The 15669-nt window shown below is 33.3% G+C and overlaps 5 protein-coding genes across 5 annotated transcripts; 4 read left to right on the forward strand and 1 right to left on the reverse strand.

Moving 5' to 3' along the window:
- The first annotated feature begins 266 nt into the window (after positions 1-266).
- On the forward strand, positions 267-2550 carry LOC111417707 (IQ motif and ubiquitin-like domain-containing protein). The gene has a single exon (XM_023050066.2). The coding sequence runs from the start codon at positions 349-351 to the stop codon at positions 2485-2487; it is 2139 nt and encodes a 712-aa protein (XP_022905834.1). The 5' UTR covers positions 267-348; the 3' UTR covers positions 2488-2550.
- A 923-nt stretch (positions 2551-3473) lies between these two features.
- LOC139429181 (uncharacterized) lies at positions 3474-3875 on the forward strand. The gene has a single exon (XM_071194687.1). The coding sequence runs from the start codon at positions 3474-3476 to the stop codon at positions 3873-3875; it is 402 nt and encodes a 133-aa protein (XP_071050788.1).
- A 4572-nt stretch (positions 3876-8447) lies between these two features.
- Positions 8448-9542, forward strand: LOC111417706 (uncharacterized). The gene has a single exon (XM_023050064.2). It carries the CDS (start codon positions 8448-8450, stop codon positions 9540-9542), a length of 1095 nt encoding a protein of 364 aa, XP_022905832.2.
- Positions 9543-13705: 4163 nt separating this feature from the next.
- Positions 13706-14935, forward strand: LOC111417711 (tRNA splicing endonuclease subunit 34). The gene is made up of 5 exons (XM_023050076.2): positions 13706-13846; positions 13905-13973; positions 14032-14379; positions 14437-14577; positions 14629-14935. Exons 1-5 carry the CDS (start codon positions 13795-13797, stop codon positions 14814-14816), a joined length of 798 nt encoding a protein of 265 aa, XP_022905844.2. The 5' UTR covers positions 13706-13794; the 3' UTR covers positions 14817-14935.
- Positions 14825-15459, reverse strand: LOC111417712 (mitochondrial ribosomal protein L27). Its single transcript, XM_023050077.2, has 3 exons — positions 15338-15459; positions 15123-15286; positions 14825-15067 (listed from the first exon to the last, which is right to left on the reverse strand). The coding sequence occupies exons 1-3, from the start codon at positions 15393-15395 to the stop codon at positions 14864-14866; spliced, it is 426 nt and encodes a 141-aa protein (XP_022905845.2). The 5' UTR covers positions 15396-15459; the 3' UTR covers positions 14825-14863.
- Between the last annotated feature and the right edge of the window lie 210 nt (positions 15460-15669).

The raw sequence follows: 15669 nt of genomic DNA on the forward strand, positions 1-15669 counted from the left end.
TCCTTGTATTTGGAACAGCGGTTAAATCGACACAATAAAACCGAAAAATAGCACGCGATCAATTTTTCAGTATATCCTATAAAAAGAAAGCATAAATTGTACCTCAATAATTTTAATTATTTTCAATTAAACATTTCAGATAACAATTTTAATAATTAGGTTAAAATAATGGAGATAATTAAATTAGTGTTGTGGTATATTTATAAAAATTAAGAATAAACGTTTCGAAAATAACAAATTAATCAATAATACCATGGTAACTTCCGTTCAGCTAAAACCTTTAACCGATGAGTTTCCAACGTGACATTTCATTCCTATAAGTTGAGAGGTACTTACATATATTCAAAGATGACTACCACACCGGTGCCGTCGGTAAAGTCGACGAAAAACAGCGTCGTTCATAGTACAATGAACACTGAAGAATCTTCATACAACAGTATACTGGCATGTTTTGATAGATTATTACCGGAAGATACAGAAGCCAGATCGATAACGGTAAAATTTCGGAGTCATGGCGAGTTTATATATACCCAATCGTATTATGAAGGCGTAACAATCGGTTATCTGAAAGATGTTCTTACCGATATATTGAATATTCCATCCTACGCAATGGAATTAATCCACGAAGACCGATACACGGATAATAACGAACAATTATGCAATTTCGATATCGGCATATTTAGAATATTAGAACTAGATTTGTTCTCGACTCACGTCTTTTCAACGAGCAACCTTTACGAAGATTATTTCTATCCTGACGTGTTAACGGTACAAATCATGAATGAAGACGGCACTTGGAGATATGTAGTGGTGGAAATTGAACATAAAGAAATTATAAAACCGTTTTTGGGTGGTTATTTAAACATATTAACTGGCGTTGAGTATCATCATGGATATACACAAACAGGTCCACTACCACCAAGAATCCCCGTCGACCAACAAAGTAATCGAGATACACAAACGTATTTTTTAAGAAATCGAAAACAATTAACCACTTATTCGAGAGCGACTCAAATGGCCAACGAAGAAATATGGATCCCAAACGTAACTGATAAAATATTAAAAGCAGGTAAATACATTACCGCTGAAGAATTAGAGAAAATTAAAAACATCCCTGGAAAAGTAAAAATAATCCAACGATATTATCGTGCTTGGAAAATTCGGAGATCTTTAAAAGAATTGGCAAAAGAATATTATAAGAGATTGGAAAAAGAAGCGGAAGAAGACGAATATCAAAGAAGAATCGACGATGAACGTAAAAAGCAAGAATTGATAGCCAAAGTTTTTCCAAGATCGAAAAGTGATTTTTCAATGATCTATTACATGCTGGATAAGTGGAAAAAGGCCGAATTAGAACGGATAACAAGCAACACTTGTGGCCCCGCGAGATTGGCCGAAATGTACTTACTTTTAGAAAAAGAAATCGAATTTTTAAGAAATTTAGACATGCATAGACAAGCAGTCGCGGAAGACGAAAAAATTCAAAAAACAGAAACTTTTTTTGAAACAATCGGTAAACCAATTCAATGGAACAGCGAATACAAAAACTTATTATGCACAATGGATTCATTAGAAACCCAAAAAGCTCGTGAATATTATAAAATTTACCTACAATTAACAGATAAAAACAAAACGAAAGAAGAAAGAATACAAATTCTTCTCGGTATTAAATTATCCTTAGATAACCACACTTGTGAAATTTCAGCCGAATTAATTGATTTAATCGATCGCGAATGTACCTTAACTGTTCGTGGTTTAAACGAGCATCATTTAGAGATATTACAGAAAAGAATCGAATCACTATTTGTAAAGCATATTCAACAACCGGAATGTAGTAACGGAGTTACAAACAGAATGAACCGAGTACGCGAAAAATTAATGGAAGGCAATTTATTCTTTTGCCATCGTTGTAAAAAACTGAAAACTCACGAAGAATTCCCGCTAAATTCCCGAACTGAATCGTTCATCGTTTGTAAAAGTTGCTCATATACTGATAGGGTGTTAGAACCATGGTTTGATATCGCTCCATATCGCTTTATTTTGCGTTGGATAAGACGCGAAGAACGATTAAAATGTTCATCTTCTTCCGTGGCGTTTATAATGCAAGAAAGAGATATCGAATATATAATCAATAGAATATGGCATTCTCATTCCGCTGTAAACGAATGTAACGACATTTACGAATTAAGATTGTGTCGATTTTTTAAAGAGGAAGATTGGGCCCCGTGGAATTGTATACTTTTAACGAAAGATGAGGTCAAACAACATTTAAATATTCGCACATTGGATAAGGTTTACGATAACGAATTGTTGTGTAACGTTTATAATAAACACGTGCTGGCTAAGAAATATTTTGCGAAAGCATTACAACTGGATAATTATTATCAGGAGATTGGAAAGGTTGATACGAGATGGAACGAAATTATTGAGTTGAAACAATTGGTTAAGGTTACTAGTAAACCAAAAATATTTTTGAGTTGTCATTAAAATAAAATTAATAAAATATAAAGTGAAAACGATTCGGGTACAATAAAATATTTGCAGAAGAAATGTTATTATAATTTTTCCTGTTTTCCTTCAATTTTATTTTTAAAAGTTAATATAGATTTCAAAGTAGCATGTTTTAGTTAATCTGTTTTATGGAAGAAGTGATTGGTGAAGAAATATAAACAACAATACTGATAGACAATAGAAGTGCTATAGACTTGATCAATAATGGAATCTTAAACATTGATGTTCGTTTTCATTTTATTTTTCATTTTCGTTTTTTTTTTTACATATAGTCAAGCCAAAAAGAATTAAATTGATCTATTTTAACAGTAAAGATAATTTAGCAAACTTTTTTACAAAGCCATCAGAAAGGGTTACTACATTTGAGGGATTCAGACATAAACGATAGATCTCCTCATCTCTCGTTTCTTTGTTTACTGCTCCGTCTCTCTCGGCTGCTAACGGCACTTTAATAAACACTTATGGTAAAAAAATACACTACTCTCCGAAATCATCGCACCACCTAAATTATGCATTAAATTTAAAGGTTTTTTTTTTGAATCAACGGATGGATTTTGATGAGTATTTCTTCACGGTATAGGTTGATTTTTAAGGAAGAAATGTGTTGATGATTTCTGACAATTGTCAACGTTTTACCCATATACGGGGTGTAAAAAGAAATTTATGTTTTTTCTTCTAATTTTGCAACACCCTGTGGAATTTATCAGAAAGAACCGCTACATTCCATTTACATTACGTTAGAATGGCAACCCTTCTCTACATTTTCGTTCAAGAATCATCTCGATATCTCTTTTATCAAGGAAGATACACATTTTTAAGTTTGACTTAATTTTGTTGAAATATAGTCCTTACTAATGAAACAAGCAAGCTATGAAATATCAAACAGTTTGACAGAAATGCTTGTCAATTTTATTTACGCATTTAGCAAGTTGCTGCTTTGGGTTATTAAGTGTTTATTTGACATGGACCGTATTTCAAGACATTTAAACCGGGATGAGTATGTTGAGGCAGTTACTTTAGCCAATGAAGGAATAAGTTATCGTGAAATAGGCTTGAGATTAGGAGTTTCTCATACAACAATATCACGTGCCGTTCAACGATTTCAAGAGACAAATGATCATACAAGACGGCCTGGACAAGGAAGAAGGAGAGTCACAACACTACGCCAAGATCGTTTTATTAGACTTCGTGCTTTAAGGGAACGTTTTGTTACAATGAGAAACTTACAGATACAAGTAGCAGATGTTCATAATATTCGAATTAGTACTAACACTGTACAAAGGCGTCTCGCCGAAGGTGATTTGCATGCAAGGATTCCTGCCAGAGCACCAAATTTAAACGCAAATCATCGTAAAAGGAGATAGCAATTTGCCAGAGAACATCTTGACTGGAATGCTGATGACTGGGAACAAGTACTGTTCACAGATGAATCAAGGTTTTGTTTATACAGCTCAGATAGACGTTTAAGAGTAATTCGACGGCCCAATGAACGCTATGCACAGTGCAACATACGACCGACAACTTTATTTAATGGAGGATCTGTAATGGTTTGGGGTGGAATTTCGCTTACAGCACGAACAGACCTTGTTTCTTTGCGAAGAGGTTCATTAACAGGTGAAAGGTATATTACAGACATTTTATCGGAACACGTGGTACCCTTTGCTCCTTACATAGGAAATAATTTTTTATTAATGCATGATAATGCAAGACCTCATGTTACCTATACGGTCCGTGACTATTTGGATGAAGTTGGTATACAAACCATGGATTGGCCACCCTGTAGCCCTGATCTCAATCCAATAGAGAATTTAAAGGATAATATTGATCGTCAGTTAAGGGACCGACATCCACCACCTATCGTTTTGGACGACGTTGAGAGGATGGTAAGAGAGGTTTGGGATGCAATTGATCAAGATCAAATTCGACGCTTGATTTTAAGTATGCCTCGTCGCTGTGAAGAAGTGATCCGTAAGAGAGGCGGAAATACACGTTATTAGGTGATTTTGAGAGAATTGATTAAGGATTATGTAGTGTTTTTTAGTTTTCACCTACTTGTTTAAAATATTAATAAAAATTCGTTACATTTAAACTTGTGTATCTTCCTTGATAAAAGAGATATCGAGATGATTCTTGAACGAAAATATAGAGAAGGGTTGCCATTCTAACGTAATGTAAATGGAATGTAGCGGTTCTTTCTGATAAATTCCACAGGGTGTTGCAAAATTAGAAGAAAAAACATAACTTTCTTTTTACACCCCGTATATGGGTAAAACGTTGACAATTGTCAGAAACCATCAACACATTTCTTCCTTAAAAATCAACCTATACCGTGAAGAAAGAATCATCAAAATCCATCCGTTGATTCAAAAAAAAAATACCTTTAAACTTAATGCATAATTTAGGTGGTGCGATAATTTTGGAGAGTAGTGTATTAACCATCTATCTAAATTTACGGAGAAGTTTCCCATTTCGACGTTTAATAGACTGTTGTGAACCAAAATATTTAAAAAAACCCTAGTTTAAAAAGTGGGCTACAATTATTGTATTTTTTATAAATTATTTTTTTGTTTTTATGTACTACATGATGTAGTACATGAAAACATTGTCAAAACAGGACATTATTCTGGGAAATATGTACATGTTAGAAGAGTACTGAATGAAGAAAGTGTGGCTTTACCACTGGCTGTAGTAAAATTAAATTTACCAGAAATAGGAGAAGTTGAAACAGAAGCTGCAGTTACAAGTAATTTGCCAAACGGATACTCGTATCTATTGTCCAATAGAACGTGGGAAATGTTCAGTAATGTGGATAATGTACAAAATGTATTTGCATTAACCATTAATTAAAAAATCAAAAAAATTAAAATTAGAACAACAATGTATTCCAGTAGAACAAAATACGAAAAATGAAAAGCATACAGAATTAATACAACATTTAAAATAAAGTAAATGAAAAAGATAAACAAAAGAAGGAAGAACGTATTTTAGAAGAAATGTTGATAATTCCTAAAGGAAAAACTATAACGAAGTTAAATCCTAATAAACTGAGGTTATTGCAGGGAGGAGACCCTACGTTGAAAGAATGCTATGATAAAGCAGAAAATAAAGAAGACAAAAATGGTGTTACATTTAAAATCTTAAATGGAATATTGCACCGAAGATTTGTAGACAAATTAGGAAGACACTATGAACAAGTAATGGTACCAACAAGTCTACGAGGCAAGATAATGGATATTGCGCATGATAATATGTGGACGGGCCATTTAAGATGTAAGAAGACGGTTGCAAGAATAAAACAAAACCATTGGTAGAGTCAACCAAATAAAGATGTCAAGAATAAAATAAAATATTGTAACGTATGTATATGCGCCTATGTGCCGAGTTCCAATTATAACAAAACCGTACAAGAAAGTAAATGTAGATATTGTTGGGCGTTTGACTAAAACGGAAAAGGGGAATATATACACACTTACCTTGATTTGCAGTAAATTTCCTGATGCAATACCATTACAAGTAGCTAACTCAGAATCAGAGGTAAAAGGATTATTGAGCATATTTTCTAGAGTTGGTTTCCCTTCAGAGATACAGACAGATTTGGGGAGAGTGTTTGTTAGCAACCTAACTACGGAATTTTTGGAACAAAGTGGTATTAAAATAATCCACAGCTCTGCATACCATCCTCAGTCAAATGCAGTAGAGAGATTTCATGGAGTGTTTAAAAGAATACTCAGAGCTTTGAGTTATGAACATGGAAAAGGGGGGGCAAGTACATTGATCAAGCATTATTTGCCGTAAGAAGTGCGGCACATGGGGAATAAGGGAATAATTTTGATTGTTCAGAAATTGATTGACTGACATTTTTAAACTTCTGCAACTCTTTCCTTATTTTACTCCTTACTTCTTTATTATACATTCAGGCTTTAAACCACTTTATTCGACAAATATTATGTCTGTAAAGCCCATCAATTCTGACATTTAATGTCACAGGAAGAGATTGTCGCAAAACATCTCCTAGTCAATCCCGTCTCTCGCCTTTTCGTGGTGGACGTTACTCCCAAGGCAACCCATCGCTTCCGTCTACCAAAAGGTAGCACAACTCCCTATCATAATTGAACACAACTCCTGCGACCAACCAGTTCCAATTATCCATATCGCTGTCATCCATAGTCCTATTCTACTCTCCTTTACCTTCCCTCTTTCTCTCTTCCTCCTGACCTCCTCTCTCCCCTCCACTCTTCCATTCGGACACACACTTATCCCGTTCGTTTCCTTCAGTCGACACCTTCTCAAATATACACTGAGTGGACATGTTCTGTCAGCAGCTGAATGACCTTATTGCACATGGCCGCCCCATACATCCATCTGTCCTTCATAAACCTATACGTGCCTCTACCCTTATTCGATTCCATTCATCTCCTCTTCATTCCTCTCAACAAGTAACATCTTGATTCTTCCACTCACAGCCCACTCTTTACTTGCAATCACAGCAATCCATCCCAGCATCTCTGGTTTCTTCCCTCTCACGTACCTTACATACGTGAGGTCCTCGAAATGTGAGGCCGAACCTAACACTACTCCCAAATACTTCAATGCGTATTTTGACCATTACACCCTCCATTCCTCACATGTCCTTCATGCTTTCTATCCATTTTTTCTGTATCTTCTTAACCGAGACGTCCCAGATAAATATGACCTGGTCATCGGTATACGCCTTTACCAAGTCCACCCCGTCGTCCAGTATATTCATTACTCTCGCAAACCACTCATTCATTGCATTCAACCACAGTACCTCTCTTTCTATATAGGTATGTAGCAATCAGTCTGTCTATAAACCTTCCTTCATGGTAAGCCAGGTATATTGGTCTGACACCGCTATCCAATGTCAGCAACCATACTGAACCAGTACAGAAACCTTTCTTCCCTCAGGCATCTGTCAATCAATGAAACTAAATCTATCAATCACCCCCCACTCATTCCTAAATACCTTGTACATGTGGGGTTGGACTGGACGCTAATTACCTCCATCCGGAAAAAGAACAGCAATTACGAAACCAGCAAATATGCCTGCAATGAAATTGATAAGTACAGACTGGTGGAAGTGCTAATAGATATGAGTTTGGTTATGGATTTCTTGCAAAGAGGAACATAAAACAACGAGTGACGAGATAGACTATGTTATATCCGAATCAAAATGAGTTTGCGAAATCTATAAATCTTCTCGATACATGCATCCACTGAGGAGAAATCCGAGGATGGAAAAGAGCAGTTCTATGAGCTGCTAGGAAAGAAATTAAATAAAGTTCAAGCTAATCAGATAAACTGATAATCCGAAATCTATGTTGTAAATCTATAATCAGAAAGGTGTTCTTCTTCTTCAAACATCACCATGTAGAAATTGGCGATTACCGATGACAAAAGTGATCCCATTGCTGTCCCTTTGCATTGCTCATAGAATTCTCCCTTCACGCTAAAATATGTTGATGATGAACAGTGCTCGAACACTAGCCATAGAATATACTTCTGTAAACCCTACCGAATAAATTTTTGGCGATACTTCTAATTGACTCCACAAAATGCGTAGTATCTCTGACAGGTGATTTTGTTTTACTTATAAAAGGAGACAGAATCTTGGGAAGGAGCTTCGCCAACTGGTACGTTGGAGAATTTATGGCACTGACAATATCTGGTTTATAAATTTTAGTAATCCATAAATTTTTGGTGCTACTGGGTCCTGCTGGTTTTATTTCATCTTTACTTTTAAGAATTTATATATTTATGGATTTTAGATTTAATTAATTGACAAGAAAATCAACTATACCTAAAAAGAATAATTTCGATTGTTCAAAAATTTTGATTGACATCGACGTTTTTAAACTTCTCAAACTTTTTCTCGTTGATTTACTTTCATCTCTTTAATAATAAAAAGATAATATACTATGGCTTTAAACCACATAATAACCTGTTTTAATTCATTCGACAAAGATCAAGACGGTGGAATAAATCTTGAGGAATTTCGTTTAATATGCCAAGGATTGTTTAGGAACGATAGAGGAATATTTTACACCGTAGCTCCAGAAAAATTAAAAATAATGCTTGGAATATTCGACAAGAACTTAACAGGCGCCCTAGAATTTGAAGAATTTATGTTTTGCTGGTACAATTGGTTTAAATACATCATTCATCCTCGATCCGTTTGCATCGTTGTTAATATGCAAAACGATTATTTAAATGGAGTTATGGCATTGGCGGCAACTGGTTTTGCTGAAGCTGCAGCTGCTGCAGCTGCTGCAAATCCTGGCCAAGGTGAAACCGAAGAAGTAGTGAAACAAGATCAAAAACCGGTTAATATAATTGATACCATTAATCAAATTATAGGTTGTGACTTTGAACATATATATTACGTGATGGATCATCATCCTTCAAATCATATATCTTTTATCGACAATTTAAGTCTTAGGCCTTTACATCCGGCGAGCAAAGTTTCAGAAGAAGATGCAAAATTATACGACACCGTGGTATTTGCACTTCCAGCTCCTTACACACAAAAATTATGGCCGAAACACTGTGTAGAAAACTCATGGGGTTCCGAATTAGATATGGATTTACGAATATCTTCCAAGGGTACGAGAATTTATACCGGAACAAATCCGGAACTTGATCAACATTCCGCATTTCGAGATAGTACCATGCCAGTTGACGGAAGCTTTCATCAGGAATTGTCCGGCAGAAACATAACAGATGTTTACGTTGTTGGAGCCTCTTTAGACATGTGTGTACGGGCAACTTGTTTGGACTCGCTGTCTTTGGGTTATCGAACCGTTATGGTTGAGGATTGTTGCAAAGTTATGAACCCGTTAGCTGTCGAGAAAGCAAAACAAGATGTCATTAATAAAAATGGTGTAATTGCTCAATCCGCGGATGTAAAAAATATGACAGAAGGGAAGGATAGACGCCCTGAAATGGGTTATGTCCTCGCTATTAGATTAAGAGATTATTTTAAAAATAGAGAAACTAAAACTGAACCTGCTTAATTATTTTAATAAAATAACTACTATTATCTTATATGTTTTCTTTCTAGGAATAAGTATGTTAGAGAAATTAAAAAAATATTGATTTTGAATTTTTATTAGATATCTATTTATATGACAGTTATTAGGTGACGATGCATATCCCTGTTTGAAATAAAGGGATAATGGAGAATGGGATTTTGCGCATGTCATACACACTTCTGCGTATCTACAGAATATATTGGTATCTCCTGCACTTCTTGCATTCGATATCCGTCTGCTTCTTCACATTACCTTTATTTTCACCTTGAAGTTTTGGATGTAATTTATTTATTACGTAAAAATTTAGTTATTTTCCATGGTCAGCGTAAATATCGGGAACATGGTATCCATCTCTTCATAGCCAACATATCCAGATGGTTCCAGATGAAACCCAGATGGAACTTCAGGAAAGCTAACTGGTCTGCTTTCTCCAGTCATATTAACCAATACTTAAGAGCGCAAACTATGGGCGATTGATGATGAGAACAATTCCTAACACAAAGAGTATGTTCTTGGATGGTCCGAGGAGAACAAAAAGGTTATACGAAGAATTTTGTGAAGATGAAAGGCAGGAAATTGCAGATGAACTACTCCATAGTATTGATGCTGCAAGGCGCGAGAAATTGATTGAGACAGTTGAAAACCTAGATTTTAAAAAATTGAGTAAACAAATCTGGTCCCTGATGCGAAAAACCTACCCGACTGACCAACCAATCTAATAACCACAAACCAAGTGACGACCTACATAGCGTTAACCTCAACAGCATCCAGAAAGACATACACACAATTAAAATTAAAAAGGACCTAGACTTTATAGTTCATCTGTGCACTTGAAACAAGTGTTTTTACATTTTCTTCAAATCCTTTTATTGCTTTAAAAGACAAAGATGACAAGATGTTATTTGTTAAATTTTATGAATTTTTCTTACCTTTTTCTTAATTGTTCGATTACTTGATCGTATCTTTCTGCATCTTCGTTAGCTAGATTTCCTGTTGTTGCTTTAATTACGCTTCCAAAAAGCGTAATTTATTGCTCCTCTCCTTATAGCCATCCTTCATTCATTAGGTTCTTGTTTGTTGTTCCAAAGTTGTTCATTCCTGATAATTCTTGTTTTACTAATCTTGAATCTTTACTTTGTCCGATAATTCCTTGTATTTCTTGATATCTTTCCTTCAAATTGTTTATTTCAACGCCAATAGGTTGTAAATCGTGTTGTATGATTAACTCCGATCTTCCCACTTTATTTACTGCTTTTTCCAAGTAGAGTGGAAAAAGTGAATCTTCTAATTTTGTCATAATTACTTTTCCATTTGCGATCCAGTAAAGTAAATGTTTTAGATATCTTTTATGCTACGTTTGAACTCCTCTTTTCGTTACTACTTCCTCTGTATCGTTAACTTTTATTATTTTATATGGTCCGAAGAAAGGTTTGGCAATCTTACTACCCTTTGTAATGTTCTTTACGTAAACCATCTCTCCGATCTTCCATTCCGTTTCTTTAGTCCTTTCTGATTGTTTTTCCTGGGTCTTGCGCTTTCTTTCCTCATCTTTATCTCTTATTCGTTGATATAAGATTTTTATGCTATCTTTGTGCTTCTCGGTGATATTTTGGTAATTAGTTTCGTCACAAAACATGTCCATGAGATCTCTTATTTTCATATGTCATAATAATGCTTCCATTGGAGTTAAACCTGTTGGTGTTGATATGATGTTATATGCTATAATAGCACTTCTTATTTGCTCTTTATTGTAGCACTATTATCTTCTTCTAAATATCTTAGATGCTCCACCAATGTTGAGTGAAATCGCTCTACATTACCTTGTGATTCGGGATTCTTCGCTGTTGTTACATACAAGTTTATTTTATGGACTTTTGCGAGTTCCTTCACAATTTTGTTGTAGAATTCTGCTCCTTGATCTGCACTTATTTCGTTCGGTATCCCATAGTATGCAAAATACGTTAGTATCCACGATTTCTGTCGGATTTACACTTTTGCTCTCAGATGCCTAAATTTTGAAAAAAATTTGTAAAGATGAAAATTGGATGAAATCGTTGTTTTACATATTGTTGTTGGTAAAGCGCAAGATTCAAAACATTTTAGAAGAAAAGTTTTAGTATAAAAGTTGTAGCAAACTTTATTGTTAATAATACGCTCTATTACACTTTTGCTCTCAGATGCCTAAATTTTAAGATAAATTCGAAAAGATGAAAATTAGATGAAATCGTGGTTTTACATATTGTTGTTGGTAAAACGCGAGATTCAGAACATTTTAGACGAAAAGTTTTAGTATAAAAGTTGTAGCAAACTTTATTGTTAATAATACGCTCTATTACACTTTTGCTCTCAGATGCCTAAATTTTGAGAAAAAATCGAAAAGATAAAAATTGGATGAAATCGTGGTTTTACATATTGTTGTTGGTAAAGCGCAAGATTCAGAACATTTTAGAAGAAAAGTTTTAGTATAAAAGTTGTAGCAAACTTTAATGTTAACAATATCGCTCTTTTACACTTTTGCTCTCAGATGCCTAAATTTTAAGATATATTCGAAAAGATGAAATTAGATGAAATCGTGGTTTTACATACTGCTGTTGGTAAAACGCGAGATTCAGTACATTTTAGACGAAAAGTTGTAGTATAAAAGTTGTAGCAAACTTTATTGTTAATAATACGCTCTATTACACTTTTGCTCTCAGATGCCTAAATTTTGAGAAAAAATCGAAAAGATAAAAATTGGATGAAATCGTTGTTTTACATATTGTTGTTGGTAAAGCGCAAGATTCAGAACATTTTAGAAGAAAAGTTTTAGTATAAAAGTTGTAGAAAAACCTTATTGTTAGCAACACGCTCTTTTACACTTTTGCTCTCAATGCCTAAATTTTGAGAAAAATTCGAAAAGATGAAACGTGGTTTTACATATAGTTGTTGGTAAAGCACAGGATTGGGAACGTTTTAGAAGAAAAGTTTTAGTATAAAAGTTGTAGCAAACTTTATTGTTAACAATATCCCTCTTTGACACTTTTGCTCCCAGATGCCTAAATTTTGAGAAAAACTCGAAAAGATGAAAATTAGATGAAATCGTGGTTTTACATATTGTTGTTGGTAAAGCACGAGGTTCAGAGCATTTTAGAAGAAAACTTTTAGTATAAAAGTTGTAGCAAACTATATTGTTAACAATATCGCTCTTGACCACTTTTGCTGTCAGACGCCTAAATTTTGAGAAAAATTCGAAAATATTAAACATAGATGAAATCGTGGTTTTACATATTGTTGTTGGTAAAGCGCGAGATTCAGAACATTTTAGAAGAAAACTTTTAGCATAAAAGTTGTTGCAAATTATATTGTTAACAATATCGCTCTTTTACACTTTTGCTCTCAGATGCCTAAATTTTAAGATATATTCGAAAAGATGAAATTAGATGAAATCGTGGTTTTACATATTGCTGTTGGTAAAACGCGAGATTCAGTACATTTTAGACGAAAAGTTGTAGTATAAAAGTTGTAGAAAACCTTATTGTTAGCAACACGCTCTTTTACACTTTTGCTCTCAATGCCTAAATTTTGAGAAAAATTCGAAAAGATGAAACGTGGTTTTACATATAGTTGTTGGTAAAGCACAGGATTGGGAACGTTTTAGAAGAAAAGTTTTAGTATAAAAGTTGTAGCAAACTTTATTGTTAACAATATCCCTCTTTGACACTTTTGCTCCCAGATGCCTAAATTTTGAGAAAAACTCGAAAAGATGAAAATTAGATGAAATCGTGGTTTTACATCTTGTTGTTGGTAAAGCACGAGGTTCAGAGCATTTTAGAAGAAAACTTTTAGTATAAAAGTTGTAGCAAACTATATTGTTAACAATATCGCTCTTGACCACTTTTGCTGTCAGACGCCTAAATTTTGAGAAAAATTCGAAAAGATGAAAATTGGATGAAATCGTGGTTTTACATCTTGTTGTTGATAAAGCATGGGATTTAGAACATTTTTGAAAAAAATTTCAATACAAAAGTTGTAGCAGACTTTATACTTAACTATTTTGCCCTTTTACACATTTTCTCTCAGATGCCTAAATACTGAGAAAAATTCGAAACATATTATTGTTAGGTGAAAAGTATATCAATTCAATCAGTTGGTAAGTCTGGTCCGCTTGTAACATAACCTCAATCCTTTACATTTCTTGTTGTGATTTATTATTATTTATTCATAAAATTTTCTATTAAAAACTATAAAAGAAACCATGATAACTATATACGTTGATAACAACGTTCCTTGCATATATAAAATTGAAGGTAGTATTTTACTTAAATAATAGAAAATGCTAATATTGCTAAATATAATACTTTATAGATTGGGAAATACTGAGGAAAACTTATAGAATTATTGGAAACCCTTTAGGAACAAATTTTTGTATACCTTGTATATAAAGCTTCTAAATAAATCATTTAACAAATATTAATTTTGTATTTCCTTTAAGCATTACCAGTGAGTCTATTACCAGAAGAAGCTTTAATATTAAAACGTAAAGGAATTGTAAAGCTTATTACATTAAAACAAGTACTAAATACCGAACCGAGAGATAATCAAGAAAAAGCATATAATGATTTTAAAGTTAAGTTAATCAAAGCACAAAAGGAAATATACAGAGACATAAGAAAGAAACAAATTGAACTCAACATTAAAAAACTCATTGCTGGGAAAAGAAAAAAAGGAGATGATAGGTGTGAACAAGAGATTTTTGAGGAAGAATTAGAAAAGTCTTGTTGTATTGCAGAAGATTCTATGTTATGGCCAATTTTTTGTGAACATCAAATCACATCTAAAGGTATATTTATGTTTTAAAATATTAAATTTTTCTTTACTTATTTAAAGCATTTTTTAGATTGTCATGATGAAGTTGGTGAAGATGTTTTATTAGCAAAAACAACTCAAACAAAGTTAACTATTTATGAAGATCTTTGGAATCGCGGTTTTTATATCACAGTTGGAAATAAATTCGGTGCAGATTTTTTGGTTTATTTAGGTACTTTTTTGATGAAAACTTTTTTTTATTTACTCTTAGTGTTATTTGTAGGTGATCCAGTTTTACACCATGCTGTTTACATTGTAATAATTGTAGAAAATCCTAAGAAATTATTTTATCCCAGTGAATTAGTAGCATATGGAAGACTAGGAACATCAGTAAAGAAAAAAACGTTACTTGCTTCATTAATGGAAACAGGAAAAGTTTCATATTTAACATTGAATTGGATGGATGATTAAAACATACATTTTAGTTACTAAATATTTACTATAATAATAAATCGAATTTAAATTTGTTCAATTAATTTAAAATTATTATGTTGTGGATTGGGAATAACATTAAAGTATTTTTTGTAGAATTTTGTCCCCATTCTAGAGCCATGACATCGTTGTACCCAGGTGTGGTCCCAATCTGGGTTAGTTTCTTCACAAGTAACAACTACTTTACCGGGTATCATTGCAAATAATGTTCCATTTCTTCCCAATCCAACCTAAACCAACAAAAAAGATATAAGAACTTTTATGATGAAGAAATTTAAGTTTTACATTTTGTCCTGGGTGAAACCTTAGTGTTCTTTGTAGAACTAAAATGGTGCCTGATTCAACCCAATGCCCATCTTGTCTCTTCCACCCTCTATGTTTCGGCCTAATTTTAGTGCTGTTATTTTTTGTACTACCACCAGCTTTTTTACTCGCATTTCGAACAGTATCTAAAAATCGATTTGAATTAAATGTTTTTAATCCTTAGTTAAGTTGCTTACGAGAAATTGTTGATTTGTCAAGCAATAATTTTGAAAAAATGTTAATTATACTATTCATGTTTGCTTTTATTTTTATTCCTTCTTTGAGTAATAAAATGAGGTTATGTCATTTATGATTTTGAGGTTAAGTTACACATTTTTGATTTTAATACAAAGTTTATGTGTTTTGGAGAAATAATTTTATTGCTAACAATATTAATTATATTTAATAGTAATAATTAATTTCGATTTTAATTTATTTTAATTAATCAACTTATATCAGAACGTATTCATGATTTAAATTTTATGAAAGCAGTTGTCACATTTACCAACTCAACCACTAAAGAAAATGT

The sequence above is a fragment of the Onthophagus taurus genome, chromosome 2, assembly GCF_036711975.1.
Source record: "Onthophagus taurus isolate NC chromosome 2, IU_Otau_3.0, whole genome shotgun sequence".
Taxonomy (NCBI): domain Eukaryota; kingdom Metazoa; phylum Arthropoda; class Insecta; order Coleoptera; family Scarabaeidae; genus Onthophagus; species Onthophagus taurus.